Below are 23,183 nucleotides of genomic sequence, written 5' to 3'. Positions count from 1 at the left end.
CCTCCAGCATCGCTCGGCTTCCTATACTCCGCAGCCAGACATATGGTTTCTCTGGAACCTAACAGTGTCATGCCCCACTCTGACGATGTGCGGAGGTCAGCCAGGATTGCAGCACAAGTCTAGTGTTTGTTTTGATGCTGTGCTGGATCCGCCTCGCATCAGGTGCACTGGGTGGAGTCATTAGTTTAAATAGTCTCCAGCTAAGGTGCTCTGAGCGGATTATACTCTTCATTGTGGTCTTGGAAGCTAGAAAGGAAGGTTGGCTGTTTGTTCCTGCTCTCAGCAGATAAGTGTCTTTGGTTGTTTTTGTCATCTATCCCATCCAGGTCCTGTGCGAGCTGGCAGCTCCTTTCTCCCCACTTCACCATCTCAGGGAGTTCAGGGTTCTGTTAGCATAGGCTGGTGGACACAGCAAATCTACCATCAAGATTTGATCTGTGGGCTGAGCATTGTAGGGAAAGAGGTCAGGGATAAATTAGGAGGTGACCCTTCCCCTGTCTCTCGCCCAGAGCCTGGTTGGTGTGTTATCTGTTTAACTGTGCACGTCCGCCGTGACAAACAGCAGCCAACCTTCTGCTAACACAGCCCATGAAGTCTCTGCAGGGGCGACCCCGTACTGGGAGCGTACCTCCATCCATTAATGGTTTCCCCGGCCTGGGCAATGGGCGGACAGGAGATGTCACTGCCCTTCACATGCAGATTCTACTTTATGGAAACCATCAGGAGCAGCGGATATAAATAACCGGGAGACACCTGTTCATCTACAAGCCAGAATTACCATCCCCCATACAGAGCAGTCTCTCTGGACGTCAACTTGACCTCTGCCATCACCTACTGTGGTCACTGGAAAACCTAAGAGGACACAAACATCCAAAAAGCTGTGAGATGACCTGCAGCCACTGCCCCCACCAGTGCCCACCGTGGGGGTCTGCATCATCAGTAGGACCCTCCAGAAGGATCACTCTTCATTTACATCACATTTTATGAAAGGTCCACGAGTTTGTTTCAGTTCATCACCATTTCTGGAATTTGGCTTGCTGTCACGGAACGGAAACAACAAATTTTAAATCCAGGAGGTGGAAGACCGGTTCTGCATGAAAACATCAGTCCAGAGGAGGAGGCGCCGGTACTAGAGCTGTGTGACCGGAAGTCATCAACCTCTGGAGAGAAATGGGTTCAGTTCACTGACGGCAAGCAAAGATCTTGAAATGGCACAAATGTATACTTGAAAGCTGTGGGACTCTTCGTTGCACAACCTAGCAGTGACTATGGAAGGGAGGTGGAAGACACTAACTGCAAAGTTAAGGGGCGCTCCGGTAAAAACAGGAGTTTCCCCACAGTCTCTAAGGGAAGCAGATAAGACTCCATAGCACCTTACAACAGTAGGGGGCGACACTCGAGCCTGGCACTCTACAGAGTCACTGGTGGGAGGCATTGATGACACGTCAGGGGTTTATCCAGACAACCCACCGTAGGGACTGATTATGCTTCGATTGTGAATGACTTCTACTCCGGCCACAACCAGAGCTGCATCTTGCTAGCCTGTATCCCCCTGGTGTTACGTCCTGATTTGGAGACTATAGGACGCACTCTACCAATTTGCATTGTGGAAATATGCTAAATTCCTACAGGCAGCAAGAAGAATTGTGAGTGCAGCTCTGGAAGTAACTGGTGTATAAGACATGATGTAATGAATAAGCACGGATAAAACATTCAACCCTGGAATTAAAGGGGTTGCCCAGGATTTTCCTACTGATGGCCTGTCCTCAACATCTGATTGCGGGGGGCCAATATCCCCAGCGCCCCCTCTGATTAGCTGCTCTGCAGCACCTCTGACGTCAGGAGTTGGCACGGGAACGGAGCCAGTTCCTGCAGTGCATGGATGGAGCTGTGGTTCCAGGATGGCGGCCAATTTGGAACAGTAAATGGGTCGGGGTGCAGAGCATTGGACCCCCACCGATCTTAATGGTCGATCCTGACGACAGTATATATCCTGGCCAACCCCTTTAAGATTTAGATTCCACCCCCAGGAGTACTCTCCGATCTGCTGGGTGGTACAGTTGCCTAGGAAACAAACAACGCCCGGTGAGTACCAGGCAGGGGTCCTATTCTAATTACCAGTACCCCTGACACTGTGGTAAGAGTGGTGGTCCACACAGCGAGACGTCTCAGGACCACCAGGGTGTAAGGACCCAGCTAAACAACCAAACAGCCTCCACTGCCAGGGAATGCTATCGATTTCTCCCTGGTCATTTCAGGCTGGAGAGAGCAATGGGATGAGTGACCGGAGGGGCAGAACCCGCCCTGCCCCCCACCATCATTCAGCAGATATCTCCAGAGACATTTACATCATGTGACTGCTCTGCCGATCCTGCTACCGGCCCTTTAAGATTCTGTCGCTAGATAAGACTCCTCTGAAGGTTTGTCCTCCTCCAGAAGCAGATAAGTTGTTACATTTTATTGTGCAACAGTGATACAATGTAACAGGGGGGGGGGGGGGGGCTTTCTTCTATTTTGCAACATTGGAAATTGGATGAAACCGGTGGTTTCCAGGATGTGCCGGGAGCTGCAGGCGCCGTGACGACATCTGGGATCACTGGAAAGTTCTGCAGAGATTGTGTGTTTTTGTTACCAACATCCTTTCGTTGGAAAACCCGACCCCCTGAGGAAAGGGAAATCACGTATATGACTCCTAACTGCAAAAATCACATGACTGGAGGAAGATCCTGGCCTAAAGGGCATGCGAGTGCAGCTCTGGAGTATAATACAGGATGTAACTCGGGATCAGTAATGTATGTACAAGTGACTCCACCAGCAGAATAGGGAGTGCAGCTCTGGAGTATAATACTGGATGTAACTCGGGATCAGTAATGTAATCTATGTACAAGTGACTCCACCAGCAGAATAGTGAGTGCAGCTCTGGAGTATAATACAGAAATACTGCTCCAGTTTAATACCCCGCACCGCTCTCCTGGGGCGAGTTTGCAATGTGGAGTGAATCTCATTACCACATCCACTTTGTCACCCACTGTTCAAAACTTGAGTGGGTGGTAAAAATGTAGGGGCTCATTTACTAAGATCAGCGTTTTAGACGCCGTTCTCAATAAGCCCCTGCGCTGAAGTTATATAAAGGCGTCAGGCTCTCCAGCACCGGCTCCCTTACATTTAGACCATTTTCTTCTCCTAAACTAGGCGTAGAAAATGGTAAACGAGATGGACTTTTTTAGACCTGGCGTGAGCGGGGAGAAGTCGCAGATTGCAGCGCTAAGCACCTCTGCGCCAACCTGTGCCAGAAATATGCCTTATTTAGGTGTATTTCTGTTTGATAAATTACTCCCGTAAAGTCACAAAAAATTTGCACAAATAAGTTCACAAAGCCTGATTATACCACTTTTTGAAGCCAGAACTCTGGAGCGCAGGGCGTCATCAATCCCCCCCATAGAGTCTGGAAAGAACGGGGGAAAAAAACTGGACAATCATCAGTAATGATGTGCTAAGGCTAAACCACCAACGTCAGGGCGGACAGATCACAGACAATCTAATAACCACCCCGCCCTTCCATCAACTGTCCAAAACAAGGGTCAAAGGTAACGTGCCAGCAGCCATTCTGAAGGCGCATCCGCTGCATGAGAAAGTAACAGAGGATCAGCTCCACAATGGAGGCCAGAGGTCAGCAGGATAAAGACAACCAAGGATCAGTACAGTATATGTAATGTATGTACACAGTGACTCCACCAGCAGAATAGTGAGTGCAGCTCTGGAGTATAATACAGGATGTAACTCAGGATCAGTACAGGATAAGTAATGCAATGTATGTACACAGTGACTCCACCAGCAGAATAGTGAGTGCAGCTCTGGAGTATAATACAGGATGTAACTCAGGATCAGTACTGCAATGTATGTACACAGTGACTACACCAGCAGAATAGTGAGTGCAGCTCTGGAGTATAATGCAGGATGTAACTCAGGATCAGTACAGGATAAGTAATGCAATGTATGTACACAGTGACTCCAGCACCAGAATAGTGAGTTCAGCTCTGGAGTATAATACAGGATAAGTAATGTATGTACACAGTGACTCCAGCACTAGAGATGAGCGAACTTCTGTTTTAAGTTCGGCTTCCGGTTAGCGGAGGATCCCGATATGGATTCCGAATTCCGTTGTGGTCCGTGGTAGCGGAATCAATAATGACCATTATTGATTCCGCTACCACGGACCACAACGGAATTCGGAATCCATATCGGGATCCTCCGCTAACCGGAAGCCGAACTTTAGACGCCGAACTTAAAACAGAAGTTCGCTCATCTCTATCCAGCACCAGAATAGTGAGTTCAGCTCTGGAGTATAATACAGGATGTAACTCAGGATCAGTACATGTAATGTATGTACACAGTGACTCCACCAGCAGAATAGTGAGTGCAGCTCTGGAGTATAATACAGGATGTAACTCAGGATTGGTACAGTTAGTGAAGCTTTATGTTAAGAGGGGCCTGAAGGGGATTGTGTAACACAAATAGGTTCTGTTCAAGGTTTGCTGACTGATTTAGATTGTGCTGGGTTTTCCTGCACTGATAGAGGCAGATGGAGCTGTAATATGCAGCGTCTGGCCACAGGTGTTCATAGAATCGGGCACCCCTTTACTCACAGGCACAGCTGGCTTATAGCAAGAAGATAAGCGGCTATGATAAAGGCACATGGCCGAATATCTCCAGGGTGAGAGAGAAACCTATCTTATGCACAGGATTGGTGAAACTGAAGGGTTTACGAGGTACGTGGTGGCACAGTCCACGTAAACTACCGGTGAGCCACAAGGTAGAGCGCACACAGGAACGTCCAACCACAGGAAGTCCTCACAGCACCTTGAACACGTCACAAACTGAGTGCACTGGGGTCACTGACCGGGGAGATGTGCCCCTAACACTGAGGCCTAGTGACAGCGATGCAGAAGTTCTCACGCCCCTCCAAGGTTACTGATCATTTTCCAACTGGGCATGCTCAGTTTAAAGGGGGTCTTCTGTGAACACGACTTCATCACTGCGCAAGACGTTATACAACTCTTAAATAGACTTTCCGTTCCTTGCCATTTAAGATATCTGCTTGCTGTCAGTGAATGGGAATATTTACACCTCAAGGCTGAAAAGCTATTCAGTCTCAAAACTTTTCACAGCCTTGGTTGGGTCTGACATTTACCAGCACTGATACATTGTAACAAACTATCAAGACAGGGGAGAGATTTGTAGCACTTCTCTACGACAGTCCTGGTACTTAAAGGGATATTCCAGGATTGTATCCCTTTTAAAGTGAGCCCTTCAAAAATCATTCATGACATACCGCACTCTAATGGGCAAAGGTAAGAAGGGACCGGATTCAATCCTGGAATATCTCGTTAAACTGGAACAACGTAACAGTCTGTATCCATGCTGGTACCACTCAGTGTTAATTTCTCTGGACTTTCAAGACCTCTGCTTACTGGCAGTGAATGTCACCCTGGTTAGAATCTAGCTCCTGACCTAATGCTTCTCACAGCTGTAGAATGTGCCCCAACTGTGGCCGCCGTCACTGGTACCAAATCCGAAGCTCTAGCTACAAGAACAACTCCCAGCATCCCCTGCAAGGAGGATAGGTGTCATCCATAAATTCTCCATGGATCCACACAAGGGGGGGCAGAACCTGAGGGATAGAGGAGGTGGCTGGACCGGGGGAACTGTGGGGGGCACAGGGTGGGGTCAGCTATACAACAAGCAGGTAGATACACAAGGTGGGTAAGATGGGAACAGAGGGGGGCAGGTAGGACATTGGGGAGCACAGGGTGGGTAGGACAGGGTTGGGGGGCATATGGTCAGGTCCTGGCAGTGGGGGGCACAAAGTCTGGTACCCAAGGGGGGGGGATTAATGGGGGCACAGGGTCGGGTCCCTCTACAGTGGGGGGCTCCGCTCACTTACCGCTCTGTGCTCCGATCCACCGAGGGGTGAGTTGCAGGGTGTCGGTGAGGGAGGCCCGGGGCCCCAGGTACAGGCCTCCCCGGCTCTCTTCGGCCCCAGAGCTGCCTCCTCTGTCGGGTTCAGGCCCGGCCCGGTACAGGCCGAATGGCAGTCCCGCCGCTGGAGGCTCCAGGCCGGACACCGAGCTGACTGAGCGGCTCCGCAGCCCCATGGCACCGCCTGGCCGGTAATGTCCGAAGTGTGAGGCCGGGGGCACGGCGCTGTCATCTGACGACACCCCGGGGAACGACGCCCGGGTGCGGGAGGCCGAGCTCTGCTTCGCCCCCATGAGCGGCGGCGGCTGAGGGCTGGAGGGCGCGGGCCGGTCGGGTGCTGGCAGCAGAGGAGCCTGGCTCTCCTCACATGTGTCCCGGCCTCCGGGCGGCGCTGTCTCTCAGGAGCCCGCGCTCTCAGGTCTCCGCGGTGACGGGCCCGTCAGACCTGTCCAGACCCGGGGTGTCCATCGCCGAGCTCCCCACTGTCTGAGGCCTGGGGGGTCCCCATCCACCAGCACTCGGATCCGCTGCTTCTGTCTGACTTGCAGCTTGTTGCTGGGTTGGAACAATAGCGCGCACGACTGCGCATGTGCGGCCCTACCGGCTCCTCCCCTTTCTATTCCCTGAGAATTAACCCCTTTACATTCGTCTTTCTTTCCATGTCCCGCACTTTCTCCCCTCACCCTCCTTTCCCCCCTCTATTTGCCCTACATAATACCCCTATGGCTCCACAGTATCCTGTACACCAGCCCTGCTGCCCCTTATCCATGGGCCGTGCTTCTCCTTTTAAATACATGATAGGATTAGATACACAGCTCAGCAGGCAGTATCACACATGATAGGATTAGATACAGGGGCTCAGCAGACAGTATCACACAGGATAGGATTAGATACACAGCTCAGCAGACAGTATCGCACAGGATAGGATTAGATACACAGCTCAGCAGACTGTATCACACAGGATAGGATTAGATACAGGGGCTCAACAGGCAGTATCACACAGGAGATGATTAGATACACAGCTCAGCAGACAGTATCACACAGGATAGGATTAGATACATAGCTCAGCAGACAGTATCACACAGGATAGGATTAGATACACAGCTCAGCAGACAGTATCACACAGGATAGGATTAGATACAGGGTCTCAGCAGACAGTATCACACAGGATAGGATTAGATACACAGCTCAGCAGACAGTATCGCACAGGATAGGATTAGATACACAGCTCAGCAGACAGTATCACACATGATAGGATTAGATACACAGCTCAGCAGACAGTATCACACAGGATAGGATTAGATACACAGCTCAGCAGACAGTATCACACAGGATAGGGTTAGATACACAGCTCAGCAGACAGTATCGCACAGGATAGGATTAGATACACAGCTCAGCAGACAGTATCACACAGGATAGGATTAGATACACAGCTCAGCAGACAGTATCACACAGGATAGGATTAGATACACAGCTCAGCAGACAGTATCGCACAGGATAGGATTAGATACACAGCTCAGCAGACAGTATCGCACAGGATAGGATTAGATACACAGCTCAGCAGACAGTATCACACATGATAGGATTAGATACACAGCTCAGCAGACAGTATCACACAGGATAGGATTAGATACAGCGGCTCAGCAGACAGTATCACACAGGATAGGATTAGATACACAGCTCAGCAGACAGTATCACACAGGATAGGATTAGATACAGGGGCTCAGCAGACAGTATCACACAGGATAGGATTAGATACACAGCTCAGCAGACAGTATCACACAGGATAGGATTAGATACACAGCTCAGCAGACAGTATCACACAGGATAGGATTAGATACACAGCTCAGCAGACAGTATCGCACAGGATAGGATTAGATACACAGCTCAGCAGACAGTATCGCACAGGATAGGATTAGATACACAGCTCAGCAGACAGTATCACACATGATAGGATTAGATACACAGCTCAGCAGACAGTATCACACAGGATAGGATTAGATACAGCGGCTCAGCAGACAGTATCACACAGGATAGGATTAGATACACAGCTCAGCAGACAGTATCACACAGGATAGGATTAGATACAGGGGCTCAGCAGACAGTATCACACAGGATAGGATTAGATACACAGCTCAGCAGACAGTATCACACAGGATAGGATTAGATACACAGCTCAGCAGACAGTATCACACAGGATAGGATTAGATACACAGCTCAGCAGGCAGTATCACACAGGATAGGATTAGATACAGGGGCTCAGCAGACAGTATCACACATGATAGGATTAGATACACAGCTCAGCAGACAGTATCACACATGATAGGATTAGATACACAGCTCAGCAGACAGTATCACACAGGATAGGATTAGATACACAGCTCAGCAGACAGTATCGCACAGGATAGGATTAGATACACAGCTCAGCAGGCAGTATCGCACAGGATAGGATTAGATACACAGATCAGCAGACAGTATCGCACAGGATAGGATTAGATACACGGGCTCAGCAGACAGTATCGCACAGGATAGGATTAGATACACAGCTCAGCAGACAGTATCACACAGGAGAGGATTAGATACACAGCTCAGCAGACAGTATCACACAGGATAGGATTAGATTCACGGATCAGCAGACAGTATCACACAGGATAGGATTAGATACACGGCTCAGGAGACAGTATCACACAGGATAGGATTAGATACACAGCTCAGGAGACAGTATCACACAGGATAGGATTATATACACGGGCTCAGCAGACAGTATCACACAGGATAGGATTAGATACACAGTTCAGCAGACAGTATCACACAGGATAGGATTAGATACAGGGGCTCAGCAGGCAGTATCACACAGGATAGGATTAGATACAGGGGCTCAGCAGGCAGTATCACACAGGATAGGATTAGATACACAGCTCAGCAGACAGTATCACACAGGATAGGATTAGATACAGGGGCTCAGCAGGCAGTATCACACAGGATAGGATTAGATACAGGGGCTCAGCAGGCAGTATCACACAGGATAGGATTAGATACAGGGGCTCAGCAGACAGTATCACACAGGATAGGATTAGATACAGGGGCTCAGCAGGCAGTATCACACAGGATAGGATTAGATACAGGGGCTCAGCAGACAGTATCACACAGGATAGGATTAGATACAGGGGCTCAGCAGGCAGTATCACACAGGATAGGATTAGATACAGGGGCTCAGCAGGCAGTATCACACAGGATAGGATTAGGCTTTGTTCACATCACCGTTCAGGATTCGGCACATAAGAGCTGAACGGCGCCCACGGGCCTCATAGACTATAAGAAGATTTTTGAAGCGGAGACAAAAGTCCTACATGCACAACTTTAGTCTGTGCTCCAAAATCTTCTTCTGAGCGGAAACCTAACGGAGCCCATTAAAGTCTATGGGGCCCGTGGGCTCCGTTCGGCTCTTATGTGCCGAATCCGTCCTTTCTGTTTTCCTGCCCCGAGAACGGAAAGGCAGTTCAGGTGATGTAAACGAAGCTTTAGATACACAGACGCCATCCGTGTTTTGCGGATCCGCAATTTGTGGATTGCAAAACACACAATGGTCGTGTAGCCTTAGATACACAGCTCAGCAGGCAGTATCACACAGTTGGGTTTGTATAGAGATTTATTAGATTACTTATAATTTCAGGTAATTACTTTGTGGTCACGTGCACTTGGACAGGCCGACGCGTGGCGCAATCACATGACGGTGACATGACATGGACTATAGATGTTTCCTAATTCCTAACATTCCCATTCCATCTGATGATAGCTTTTCTATAACTGTTCATAAACTTCATTGCTTTCTCCTGACCTCTAGCGGTGACACTGAGAATTGCCAAATAAGGAGTTAAACTACACCTCCCAGAACACTCTGCGCGGCAGCGTGACGGGGTTGCTAGGTGACGGCTACGTGATGACGCACGACGTTTGTTGTTGTTGCAGCATCTGGCCAGTGGGAAAAGAAAGATGGCGGCTCACTGGAGCAGCGAGAATGTGGTGGTAGAGTTCCGAGACTCTCAGGTCAGTGGGGCGGAGAGGGGGGGAGAAGCGTCCTCTCTGGGGCGACCCGAGGGCCTTTGTGGAAAATTACGGGTGGGTGTTACTAAGAAGCGTAGGAATAATACTGCGCATGTGCAGTACAAAGCCTCGATCAATGAGACTGGGGGAGGCAGAGAGGATGCTGGGTACGTTTCATAAACTTCTGAGCAACTACAGCTCCCAGCATGGCAGTCCTCGGCTACTGCTGTAGTATGCTGCATAGGAGGTAGTCCTGTGAAAGTTTATGAGGACATTCCCTGCATCGCCATAGCTGTCATCAAGATCTCTACTTGCTGTCAGTGAATGGGAACATGCCCAGTCTCAGCTGTATCCAGTCTACATAGGCCTCTCTGCCGATCGCATTGTTGCAATGTATCAGTCTGCAGTACAGGCTGTTCGTCTTAGGATTGTCTAGACTGGATACACGTGTTACAAACCCTCAGCTGTGAGACACATTAGACTCTTCAGATAAAAAAAAAAATGTTTGTTTACTGACAGTAAGCAGAGATCTTGACAGCAGTGAAGAATTGAGACACAAAGTTCAGGACTTTCCGATATGACTTGAAGCTTTGTGTTATTGTTTATTGCAGGCGACTGCGATGTCGGTGGACTGTCAGGGGCAGCTGGCGGTGCTGTCTGGGTGAGTCTCGTGTAAGGTTGTATCCACTGCTATCCTGTGTGATACTGTCTGCTGAGCCCCTGTATCTAATCCTATCCTGTGTGATACTGTCTGCTGAGCCCCTGTATCTAATCCTATCCTGTGTGATACTGTCTGCTGAGCTGTGTATCCAATCCTATCCTGTGTGATACTGTCTGCTGAGCCCCTGTATCTAATCCTATCCTGTGTGATACTGTCTGCTGAGCTGTGTATCCAATCCTATCCTGTGTGATACTGTCTGCTGAGCCCCTGTATCCAATCCTATCCTGTGTGATACTGTCTGCGGAGCCCCTGTATCTAATCCTATCCTGTGTGATACTGTCTGCTGAGCCAGTGTATCTAATCCTATCCTGCGTGATACTGTCTGCTGAGCCCCTGTATCTAATCCTATCCTGTGTGATACTGTCTGCTGAGCTGTGTATCCAATCCTATCCTGTGTGATACTGTCTGCTGAGCCCCTGTATCTAATCCTATCCTGTGTGATACTGTCTGCTGAGCTGTGTATCCAATCCTATCCTGTGTGATACTGTCTGCTGAGCCCCTGTATCCAATCCTATCCTGTGTGATACTGTCTGCGGAGCCCCTGTATCTAATCCTATCCTGTGTGATACTGTCTGCTGAGCCAGTGTATCTAATCCTATCCTGCGTGATACTGTCTGCTGAGCCCCTGTATCCAATCCTATCCTGTGTGATACTGTCTGCTGAGCCCCTGTATCTAATCCTATCCTGTGTGATACTGTCTGCTGAGCCGCTGTATCCAATCCTATCCTGTGTGATACTGTCTGCTGAGCCCCTGTATCCAATCCTATCCTGTGTGATACTGTCAGCTGAGCCAGTGTATCTAATCCTATCCTGCGTGATACTGTCTGCTGAGCCCCTGTATCCAATCCTATCCTGTGTGATACTGTCTGCTGAGCCCCTGTATCTAATCCTATCCTGTGTGATACTGTCTGCTGAGCCCCTGTATCCAATCCTATCCTGTGTGATACTGTCAGCTGAGCCAGTGTATCTAATCCTATCCTGCGTGATACTGTCTGCTGAGCCCCTGTATCCAATCCTATCCTGTGTGATACTGTCTGCTGAGCCCCTGTATCTAATCCTATCCTGTGTGATACTGTCTGCTGAGCCCCTGTATCCAATCCTATCCTGTGTGATACTGTCTGCTGAGCCCCTGTATCTAATCCTATCCTGTGTGATACTGTCTGCTGAGCCCCTGTATCCAATCCTATCCTGTGTGATACTGTCTGCTGAGCCGCTGTATCTAATCCTATCCTGTGTGATACTGTCTGCTGAGCCCCATGTATCCAATCCTATCCTGTGTGATACTGTCAGCTGAGCTGTGTATCTAATCCTATCCTGTGTGATACTGTGTGCTGAGCCGCTGTATCTAATCCTATCATGTGTGATACTGTCTGCTGAGCCGTGTATCTAATCCTATCCTGTGTGATACAGTCTGCTGAGCTGTGTATCTAATCCTATTCTGTGTGATACAGTCTGCTGAGCCGCTGTATCTAATCCTATCATGTGTGATACTGTCTGCTGAGCCCCTGTATCTAATCCTATCCTGTGTGATACTGTCAGCTGAGCTGTGTATCTAATCCTATCCTGTGTGATACTGTGTGCTGAGCCGCTGTATCTAATCCTAGCCCCTGTATCTAATCCTATCCTGCTTGGTACTGTCCTATCATATGTGATACCGCCTGCTGAGCTTCTGTATCTAATCCAGTCCGGTATGATACCCTCTGCTCTCAGCTCCCAGGATCTTTCTCTAGCCTCCGCTGCTGATGTATTAGGATCGGGCATATCTTACGATCTTTCTGCTGCTTTGTTCGGGTTCCTGAAGCTTTTTTCTCGTGTGGCGGGGGCAGCGGGACCTGTAATAAGCCTAACGCACCGCCGGATGAAGATGCCGTACTGACTGTGCCTCAGGAGCATGGCTGAGCTACCCCTAGAGCATCTCCATCATCCCTGTGGTCTGTCGTAGCGAGGGACGTAGCCTTATGACTTATATCTTGTATAGCAGTGTTCCCCCCCTGTGGCTCTCCACATGTGCTGAGCGGCCCAGGCCTCCCTGTGAGAACATCAACCAGAAGTAGCCTTGGTCCTTCAGCAGCCTTTGGAGGATGGGACATCTGGGTGAATGAGGTCGGATTACTTGATGCTGATGATTTCCTTTTGTCACAGCCGCCGCTTCCTGTACATCGTGAGCCTGGAGACCCCCAACGAGGGCACCAGAAAAATATCCAGGCAAAGCAAGTGGGACATTGGTACGGTGCAGTGGAACCCCCATGAAAGCTACGCTCACTTCTTTGCTGCTTCTGTAAGTTACCTGCCTATTAGTTCGCTCCCCTCGAGATAAGGGGTGGGTAGGAGGCAGCCGCTTCTCTCCTCCTGAGCTGACCTCTGTGACCATCTCATCCTGTCTTCTGCGTTCCAGAGTAACCAGCGGGTCGACCTGTATCAGTGGAGGGACGGTAGTGGAGACATCGCCACCTCCTTGCAGGGACACACGCGGGTCATCAGGTCAGTGAGGGAATTTATGTCCTAGTGACGAGACCACCACTCGGCTCCCGTACTCACCATGCAGTGACTTTGTCCTCCGCAGCGACCTGGACTGGTCAGTGTATGAGCCAGACATCCTGGTCACCAGCTCTATCGACACCTACATTTACATCTGGGATGTCAAGTAAGAGTCTGTCAATGTATATCATATGATCATTTACATGGGAGGAGACTTACAGCTATCGGAGGTGGTGTAACTGGGGTTTTCCCATGATACTATAGGATATGCCATATACGTAATCGCCTGGATATCCACTGGTTATTAGAACCTCCCTGTCCCTTCAGATCTGTACTGTCTGATAACTTGGATGCTTTCCCCCCTCCCCACTCTCTTATCTTCCATGTACAATCTCCTCCTTCTCCCTGCTGCCATCTCTGACACAGAGAGAGAGAAGGGAGGGGGAGAGCAGAGAGAAGCAGTGTGCCATCAAATCTACAGTTAGGTCCAGAAATATTCGGGAAGTGACACAATCTTCGTGATTCAGGCTCTGCAGGCCACCACATTTTGATTTGAAATGAAACAACTGAGATGCAATTGAAGTGTAGACTTTCAGGTTTAATCCAAGGGGTTGAACAAAAAAATGCTGTGAAATGTTTAGGAATTGCAGCCATTTTTCTACAAAGCCTCCTCGTTTCAGAGGCTCAAAAGTAATTGGACAAATGACCATTACCATAAATAAAATGTTCATTTTTAATACTTTGTAGATAACCCTTTGCAGGCAATGGCTGCCTGAAGTCTGAAACCCATGGGCATCACCAAAAGTTTTGTCTTAAGCAAGTGAAATGCATGCTCGATCTGGTTAAGGTCTGGTGATTGACCATTGCAGAATATTCCACTTCTATGCCATAAAAACACCTCCTTGATTGCTTTCGCAGTATGTTTTGGGTCATTGTCCATCTGTACCGTGAAGCACCGTCCAATCAACCTTGCTGCATTTGGTTGAATCTGAGCAGAAAGTCTATCCCTGTAGACTTCAGAATTCATCCGGTTTCTTCTGTCCATGCCATCACCCTGCCTCCACCATGTTCTACAGAGGATGTGGAGTGCCTTGGATCACGAGCCGTTCCAAACCTTCTCCATACTGTCTTCTTCCCATCATTGTGGTACAGGTTGATCTTAGTTTCATCTGTCTAAAGAATGCTCTTCCAGAACTGGGTTGGCATCTTCAGATGTTTTTTGGCAAAGTCTAATCTGTCCTTTCTATTTTTGAGGCTGATTAAAGGTTTGCACCTTGTGGAGAACCCTCTGGATTTGCCCTCATGAAGTCTTCTCTTTAAGGTAGACTTACATACTGATACACCTCCTCCCTGGAGGTCTTCACTTGGGTGGATACTGTGAAAGGGTTTTTCTTCACCACAGAAAGGATTTATATATATATTTTATTTACCAGAATGTACCAAACTGTTGATTTGGCCGCTCCTAACATTTCAGCTATCCCTCTGATGGACCTCTTCTTTTTTTCAGCCTAATGATGGTCTGTTTCACTTCCATTGAGAGCTCCTTTGACCACATTTTAAATTAGAGGGGCAAAGGTATAAAAGTAATATCAGGAAGTATCACTTTACTGAGAGAGTAGTGGATGCATTGAATAGCCTTCCTGCAGAAGTGGTAGCTGCAAATACAGTGGAGGAGTTTAAGCATGCATGGGATAGGCATAAGGCCATCCTTCATATAAGATAGGGCCAGGGGCTATCCATAGTACTTAGTATATTGGGCAGACTAGATGGGCCAAATGGCTCTTATCTGCCGACACATTCTATGTTTCTATGTTACATTGTGCAGGTTTACATCAACAGCTTCCAAATGCAAATGCCACACCTGGAATCAACTCCAGACCTTTTACCTGCTTAATTGATTATGCATTAATGAGGGAATATCCCATGCAGCCCATTAAATAGCTTTTGAGATAATCGTCCAATTACCTTTTAGTTCCTTGAAAAATAGCCAGCTACGTATTAAAGAACTGTAATTCCTAAACCCTCCCTCCAATTAGGATGTGAATACCCTCGAATTAAAGCTGGGAGTCTGCACTTCAAGACCATATTGATTATAAACAGCTAAAAAAAAATGCCAAAAATTGTGTCACTGTCCAAATATTTTTGGCCCTAATTGTATGTCAGTTTCAGCAGCCCCAGCAGTTAGGTGGAGGACTCAGCAAAATGGTAGGTAATAATAAAAAAAAAAAGCTATTTAGAAAGAAAATGACCAATAAAAATAATTCAGTCCAAAGATGTGCATAGACGTTAATAAAGTCACCCAGCCTGAATCATATGAAAAGACTTGATGGAACTCAGGAGGAGTAGAAGACACGTAAATGAACAAGTAGATGCAGACTGTAGAATGGGGGACAGAGGGTTAATTTCATATTAAATGTTGTTTTACATTCAGATTTTTTACTTCTGTCTTTTTATTTTTTATCTTTTGCTCAGAGACACAAGGAAGCCAGTGGTCTCCCTGTCTGCTGTAGGTGGGTATTCCAGACGAGATGGGAGGACTACTGCTCCCATCTGATGACATTGCCAGTCACAGGCTCTACAGTCTGAGAGTCTTTTTGTTTACTGGCCTCTAGGCCTGAACGTTCAGGTTGGGCTACAGAGTAATGAACAGAGACAGCTGGCAGGTGCACCCAGCTACGGCAGCTTTCACACTAGCGTTGTAGTTTTCCAGTATTGAGTTCCGTCATAGGGGCTCAATACCGGAAAAAAATGTTTTAGTTTTGTCCCCATTCATTGTCAATGGAGACCAAACGTAACTGGACAGAACTGAACGCTTCAAAATGCGTTCCGTTTAGTTGCGTTTCCAAACCGGAGAGCAAACCGCAACATGTTTTAGTTTGCTTTCCGTCCTGGCATGCGGAGCAAGATGGATCCGTCATGACCCCCAATGCAAGTTAATGGTGACGGATCGGTTTTCTCTGACACAATAGAAAACGGATCCGTCCTCCATTGACTTTCAATGCAGTTTACGACGGATCCGTCTTGGCAATGTTACAGATAATACAACCGGATCCGTTCATAACTGATGCAGGCGGTTGTATTACCAGTAACGGAAGCGTTTTTGCTGAACCCTGAAACGCTAGTGTGAAAGTAGCCTACCATGTGCCTAATGGAGCACTTAACTTAAAGGGGTTTTGTGGGATTTTGATATTGATGGCTTATCCTCAGGATAGCTCATCCATATCTGATTGGTGGGGGTCCGAATCCCGGAACCTGTGGTGGTCAGCTGTTTGAAGAGGCTGCAACACTCTGGTTAAGCCTCATGCACACAGCTGTATGTTCGGTCCACATCTGATCCGCAAAATTTAAATCTCAATGATAAAAAAAAAAAATTGTTGGCATGCACACGGCCAAGTTCTGTGTTGTGTGGATTTGCGAACCGCAAAACGGATACGGTTGTGTGAGGCCTAAGACTGCGGCCTCCTCTCAGCATGCCGAGCACAGCGCTGTGCTCGGTATTGCAGCCCAGGCCTATTCACTCGAATGGATGAGCTGTGCTTAGGCCATGTGACCGATGTACAGTGACGTCACTGGCCTAGGAAGAGCCTGCAGCATCCGCTAGAGCACTGGGGCCAAAAACAGCAAATTGGTGGGAATGCTGGAAAACCACCCCCCATGAATCAAATATTAGGACCTGTCCTGAGCACAGGCTATCAATATCAAAATCACAGTCGAACCCCTTTGAAGGCATCAGCTTATATCAGTGCTGGAGCGTTATAAGAGGATCGTCACATATGGCTACTTTGACACTCGCGTTTTGTGTGGATCTGTCATGGACGAATCCGTTCAGATTCTGCATCGGATCAGTTTGTATTATCTTTAACATAGCCCAGACTGATCCGTCATGAACACCATTGAAAGTCAATGGAGGACGGATCCATTTTCTATTGTGTCAGTTAAAACGGATCCGTCCCCATTGACTTACATTGTGTGTCAGGACGGATCCGTTTGGTTCAGTTTCATCAGACGGACACCAAAATGCTGCAAGCAGCGTTTTGGTGTCCGTCTCCCAAGCGGAACGGAGACTGAGCGGAGTTATTCTGAGCGGATCCTTTTCCATTCAGAATGCATTAGAATTAAACGGATCCGTTTTGAACTGTTTGTGAGAGCTCTCAACGGATCTCACACACGGAAAGCCAAAACGCCAGCGTGAAAGTAGCCTATGATGTAAATGTCATGTGATGTCAACTAGTGTTAGGGGAGCAGAGAGCCTTCTGCACTTTCCGTCTCTCGCCCCATTGGGGATCAGTACATTCACAGCCTGCAATGGCTGATAACAGGGAGCAATAGATTGCCATCACCTTGTCTACAGTCACATCCTTCATGACGCTCATCTTCGGCCGCACTGATGACACTTCTCTTTCCTCCCGCAGCTGGGGCCTCACAGGTGAAGTGGAACAAGAAGAACACAAATTGTCTCGCCACGAGTCACGACGGGGACGTCCGGATCTGGGATCGGAGGGTTAGTACTCTTGATACACTCAGTAAGTTGGAACGTGGCTGTGGGGGAGGAGATGGTGCTGATTCCCGACTGGCATTTCATGATTGATAGCCGTGGTCAGAGGATTGCATTCAGCCCTAATTAAATGCATCTTGCTTCGTCCTTCCAGAAACCCAGCACCGCAGTGGAGTACATCGCTGCCCACCTGTACAAGATCCACGGACTCGACTGGCATCCCGACAACGAATACATCCTGGCCACATCAAGCCAAGACAACTCTGTCAAGGTATTGTCCCTGGGTGAACGCTGAGGTAGGGGGTGCTGTTTGCAGGGTTCTCACACCAGAGGGCTGATAATCTCTGGTGGTTTCTTTTCTGTTATAAAGTAGCGTTTCTGCAGGGATACAAAATATACAATTTTAAGAAAAAAGAAAGGGAGAGGAAATCGCCGGTGACAGCTACTCATATCTCAGCTTTCCAGATCTTTGGGAAAGCCATTGAAACCTAACACTTTTATGAACTAGTATACTAACTCCCCTGGCATACGAGTAAAACGCGCATGAGACGCATACCCACCCACGACTTCTGTGGCCAGATTTCACTGCCATTTTTGGAAGCCCTGTTGCAGTGAATGCAGAACGCCGTGCATATGCGGTGTGCTCTACTTCATGTCGGGCCACCACTCTTGAGACAGGAGAGGTGGTTCGTGCACCTATCGGACATATATGGCATATCCTATCAATATGTCATAAATGTCCATATGCGACAAACCCCTTTCAGCCCTAATAGCCCCCACAGCCACGTTCCAACTTACTGAGTGTATCAAGCTAATAGCCGTAGATTTCTGGGGCATAAAACCCGTCTGATCTGGATGGATTATGTTAAGAATCACTCTGGATAGATGCTTCGCCAAGACCTTTGCTAAAAGCTTAACATCTGACGTTAAGAGGGATATTGGTCTATATGAGTTTGGAGTTCGCGGATCTTTCCCCGGATCTGGGATCACTACTATAAGGGCCTCCTGCATAGAACCCGGGAGCGAACCCACCTCTAGCGGCCCCGACCTGACCCCCCCCCCCCCCCCCCAGGTTCAGTTCCACTTTCAGAATAGAGTGGTCTGACAACGCCCTAGGCTGATATTCAGAGGAGTGGATGAGTGGAAACACTGCATCGTTCACTAATGCCCAATCTATTCGGGATAGGGTATGATATGTGGACGAACTGCAAGAGTATTTATGTTTTGTGGGATGTCCATACATCTATCAGTCCCACCTCTTTCATAATATTGCATAGCGCAGAACTACCCGGAGACCTCCCATCGCCCCCCATTTTACATCTATCTAGCCGGTCATCCGGAGTACAGTTATAGTCCCCTATAAGCAACCATGGAATTCCCAAATATTCTTCCACAATGTCTAGGATCATTCTCAAAGGGGTTGATGCAAATCGGCCGAGGAATGTATAGCACCACCAACATTATTTGTATCCCTTCTAAATTACATAGATTACAGACAAACCTCCCTTCCACATCCAGCTGGTGGCACTGAGGGGGCAAGCTGGTGGCACTGAGGGGGCAAGCTGGTGGCACTGAGGGGGCCAGCTGGTGGCACTGAGGGGGCCAGCTGGTGGCACTGAGGGGGCCAGCTGGTGGCACTGAGGGGGCCAGCTGGTGGCACTGAGGGGGCCAGCTGGTGGCACTGAGGGGGCCAGCTGGTGGCACTGAGGGGGCAATCTGGTAGCACTGGGGTGGGGGGAGAGCTGATGGCACTGGGGGGAACTGATGCACTTGGGCTGATCGCACATGGGGAACGAAGGGTGTTGGGGACTGATGGCAGGGGGTCTGATGAGTTTTTATAAAGGTAAACAGTCTATTAATTCATTTTTTTTCTTATTAGATTACTCAATTAATCAGAAAAAATAATCAATAGAATACTCGATTACTAAAATAATCGTTTACTGCAGCCCTAACGGCTATCAATATAAGAAGAGTATATACCAGTTTACAAGTAATTGTGGAGATAGAGCTATTCTATCTCTCTACGCTGCTAAGGCATTTGACAGTGTTGAATGGGGGTTTCTTTGGGTTATATGGGGTTTGGACAGAGATTATCAAATGGGTTCGGGTCCCGTATTCAAATCCGAAGGCGCGGATTAGGGCTAATGGGGGAGTGTCTGACTACATTCAATTGGCTAGGGGAACTAGACGGGGATGTCCGCTCTCGCCGCTGCTATTTGCTATAGCCATTGAACCTCTAGCGGCAGCAGTACGTAAATCTCCGGATATTAAGGGCTTTCAGTATGGACAGGTACAAAATAAAATAGCGTTATATGCAGACGACACTCTCTTATTCTTGGGAGATACGGCGTCCTCTTTATCGGCCGCTATGTCTCTTATAGACCGGTTTGGCAGACTTTCGGCCCTTACTATTAATTGGCAAAAATCAGCATTGATGCCTATTGCTGGACAGATAGTGTCCGATACGGTCATAGCTAATAATATTCCCTGTGTGAATAACATTAAGGAATTCGTATATCTCCTAGGCTAATGGACTTTGAGGATTTGAACCTATGTTCATTGCTAGGGAAATGTAGAGTGAGGGCTAGAGCATGGTGTAAGCCAGGGATGCTCAACCGGCGGCCCTCCAGCTGTTGCAAAACTACAACTCCCACCATGCTCTGCTGTAGGATTATAGCTGTAGGCTGTTCAGGCATGCTGGGAGTTGTAGTTTTGCTACAGAATTGATGTTTTCTTCCCTTTGTCTTTCAGTTCTGGGATTCACGGCACCCACGGAAGTGTCTCAGTGTCTTGGCGTGTCAGGTGCCGGTATGGAAAGCACGTTACACGGTGAGCATAGTGTCTGACTGTGACCTGTGGTGATATCAGGGCACACAGTCTATAAATGGTGACGTTCCTGGCCACGCTTGTAGGCGAGGTGTTCAGACTGGCCTTTGTAAGGTGCCCTGCGAAGATGGCCTGTAGTACTAGGTCGAGCCCCCTCTATAGGACCCGGTGCAAGATGTGGATCATAGTGTGACATCCTGATTGAAAGGTCCCTTCTCAGTTACTTCCATGTGGAGTAACCCTTGAACGTACAGTTTGTCCTCGATCCCTCTGGACCTGGAGTCCTATACCGCAACTCGATCTGCAAAGGTTTTCCATTTCCAGAGATGACTGTGATTGACGACTGTACCCTAGGATTGCTCATGGACGTGCGTGGGCAGCTGACGAGCATCCGTCCTGCAATCTGTTCATTTATTTTCACTCCTCAGCCCTTCAGCAACGGCCTGGTCACGGTCATGGTGCCCCAGCTGCGCAGGGAGAACAGTCTCCTGCTCTGGAATGTCCACGACCTTCATTCCCCGGTGCACATCTTTGTGGGACATGACGACGTGGTGCTCGAGTTCCAGTGGAGGAAGCAGAAGGAAGGTGGGTTCCTTCTTAGTGATATATGATTATGTAATGGGGATACATTATAACTCCATCACCAGGAAAATAAAAGGGAGCGTGGTAAGTCACTGCAGTACTACTGTGATCATCACTTATCCAGACATGATGCGTTTGTGTAGTAACTGCAGCAAATGTAACGCTCCATACTAATGACTCTTTGCGGCTGGGGGTCCAGGATTGTAAAATAGGGTTTTTGTTTTTCCCAAAAAACTGCACCATTCCGGTCCACCGGTTGTGTGTGGCATTACACCTGAACCCCATTCACTTCAATGGAGCAAATGACTGCAATCACTAGAGCACATTTTGTGCAGACACTGCACAAGCATGGTGGGGAATTTCAGCTCTGAAGACTGCAGAATAGTGAATGCAGCTCTGGAGTATAATACAAGATATAACTCAGGATCAGTACAGGATAGGTAATGTACAGACATGCGCACAGTGACTCTACCAGCAGAATAGTGAGTGCAGCTCTGGAGTATAAAACAGGAGGTAACTCAGGATCAGTACAGGATAAGTAATGTATGTACACAGTGACTCCACCAGCAGAATAGTGAGTGCAGCTCTGGAGTATAATACAGGATGTAACTCAGGATCAGTACAGGATAAGTAATGTATGTACACAGTGACTGCACCAGCAGAATAGTGAGTGCAGCTCTGGAGTATAATACAGGATGTAACTCAGGATCAGTACAGGATAAGTAATGTATGTACACAGTAGGGTTGCACCGATCCACATCACAGTGGGGACGGACTCCCTCCTTCTCCACTGTGCCGGCTGAGGAGAACATGGCGCGTGCTGAGAGCGGCGCGCACCATGTTCTCTAATTGATACTAGGCTGCGCAGGACAAGGGATTAAAAGATCCAGGTTCTAGGTCAGTGATGGTGAACCTATGGCACAGGTGCTAGAGGCAGCACCCTGGAAAAATCTATGGTGTACCAATGGGTGCAGGCAGCGCATTGAATGTAGCAAAGCTATTATAGATAAATGATAAGTACATGGAAGATATACTATATTGGACTGTAGTATTCAGGTTAAAATGCCGTTTTGGGTTACAGTTTGGGCTCTCGGTCTGTAAAAATTAAAATTTTAAATCGCCCTCTTTCCCAGTTTTACAAAAAAAAAAGCATATTGGGTATCGCCGCGTCTAAACTATTAAAAAATATCTCCTATGCGGTAAACGCCGTAACAGAAAAGAAAAAAAACGCATGACTTTTTTGTCACCTCGTCTCCCCATAGAGCTGTTCTATTATGGGTTGGACGTTTCATAAAATATGGATCACACGTGGCTTTTTTGGTGTCCCCCCCTCGCATGGTATCGAGTATCACAGTAATTTTTTATGGTATCGAAATCAAATTAAAATTTTGGTATCATGACAACCCCACTCCAGAATTGTTATTACATGGGGAATGCATGTAGCTATTAAATCAGGCGTGTCAGGAGAGGGGACAGCTCCTCCTTACATCTAACTGAAATGCTGCGCCGTGACCTTAAAACCCTCCAATTTGACTGGATTAAAACAATTCTGCAAAGAAGAGTGGCCCAAAATTCCTCCACAAGACTCATTGGCAGTTATCGCAAACGCCCGATTGCAGTAGTTGTCACCAAAGGTGGCTCAACCAGTTATTAAGTTTCGGGGGCAATTACTTTTTCACATAGGGCCGGGTTGGTTTGGATAGCTTTTTTCCCTATAAAAACTGCATTTTTGTATTTACTCACAAATTTTTGTCTGATATTCAAATTAGTTTGATAATCTGAAACATGTAAGAGTGAAAAATGTGCAAAAACAAAAGAAATCAGAAAGGGGGCAAATACTTTTTCAGAGCACTGTGCGCTGTAAAGTGATGAACGGAGGTGACATGTCGTTTTTTTTTTATATTATCGTGTCTATCCTTCATACTGATGTTCTTGTTAATGGTTTGCTTTGGTTTGTGAACATTTGCGTTTCTAGGGCTAAAAGACTATCAGTTGGTGACTTGGTCTCGAGACCAGACGCTGCGGATGTGGAGGGTGGACGCTCAGCTTCAGAGGGTG

General features: G+C 47.9%; 2 protein-coding genes and 1 long non-coding RNA gene across 3 annotated transcripts in view; 2 read left to right on the top strand and 1 right to left on the bottom strand.

Annotated features, from left to right (window-relative positions):
• The window catches only part of LOC120980474, a 28,751-nt gene extending 22,699 nt beyond the window's left edge, over positions 1 to 6,052 (top strand). Inside the window, exon 3 of the long non-coding RNA XR_005774530.1 lies at positions 5,924 to 6,052. This is a non-coding gene — a long non-coding RNA (uncharacterized LOC120980474). The remainder of the gene's footprint in view (positions 1 to 5,923) is intronic.
• The window catches only part of ZNRF1 (zinc and ring finger 1), a 41,095-nt gene extending 34,536 nt beyond the window's left edge, over positions 1 to 6,559 (bottom strand). Inside the window, exon 1 of the mRNA XM_040409609.1 lies at positions 5,945 to 6,559. Within this exon, the coding sequence (XP_040265543.1) occupies positions 5,945 to 6,272 (328 nt within the window). The 5' untranslated portion in view covers positions 6,273 to 6,559. The remainder of the gene's footprint in view (positions 1 to 5,944) is intronic.
• A 3,384-nt stretch (positions 6,560 to 9,943) lies between these two features.
• Positions 9,944 to 23,183, top strand: part of WDR59 (WD repeat domain 59) — a 34,358-nt gene continuing 21,118 nt past the window's right edge. The window contains exons 1-11 of the mRNA XM_040409607.1: positions 9,944 to 10,026; positions 10,635 to 10,684; positions 12,887 to 13,022; positions 13,140 to 13,225; positions 13,308 to 13,388; positions 15,695 to 15,732; positions 17,635 to 17,723; positions 17,872 to 17,988; positions 20,469 to 20,546; positions 20,972 to 21,128; positions 23,101 to 23,180. Of these exons, the coding sequence (XP_040265541.1) occupies positions 9,973 to 10,026; positions 10,635 to 10,684; positions 12,887 to 13,022; positions 13,140 to 13,225; positions 13,308 to 13,388; positions 15,695 to 15,732; positions 17,635 to 17,723; positions 17,872 to 17,988; positions 20,469 to 20,546; positions 20,972 to 21,128; positions 23,101 to 23,180 (966 nt within the window). The 5' untranslated portion in view covers positions 9,944 to 9,972. The remainder of the gene's footprint in view (positions 10,027 to 10,634; positions 10,685 to 12,886; positions 13,023 to 13,139; positions 13,226 to 13,307; positions 13,389 to 15,694; positions 15,733 to 17,634; positions 17,724 to 17,871; positions 17,989 to 20,468; positions 20,547 to 20,971; positions 21,129 to 23,100; positions 23,181 to 23,183) is intronic.

The sequence above is a fragment of the Bufo bufo genome, chromosome 10 (assembly GCF_905171765.1).
Source record: "Bufo bufo chromosome 10, aBufBuf1.1, whole genome shotgun sequence".
Classification (NCBI taxonomy): Eukaryota; Metazoa; Chordata; class Amphibia; order Anura; family Bufonidae; genus Bufo; species Bufo bufo.
Note: the sequence above shows the minus strand (reverse complement) of the source record. Positions and strands in the feature narration are given on the sequence as shown.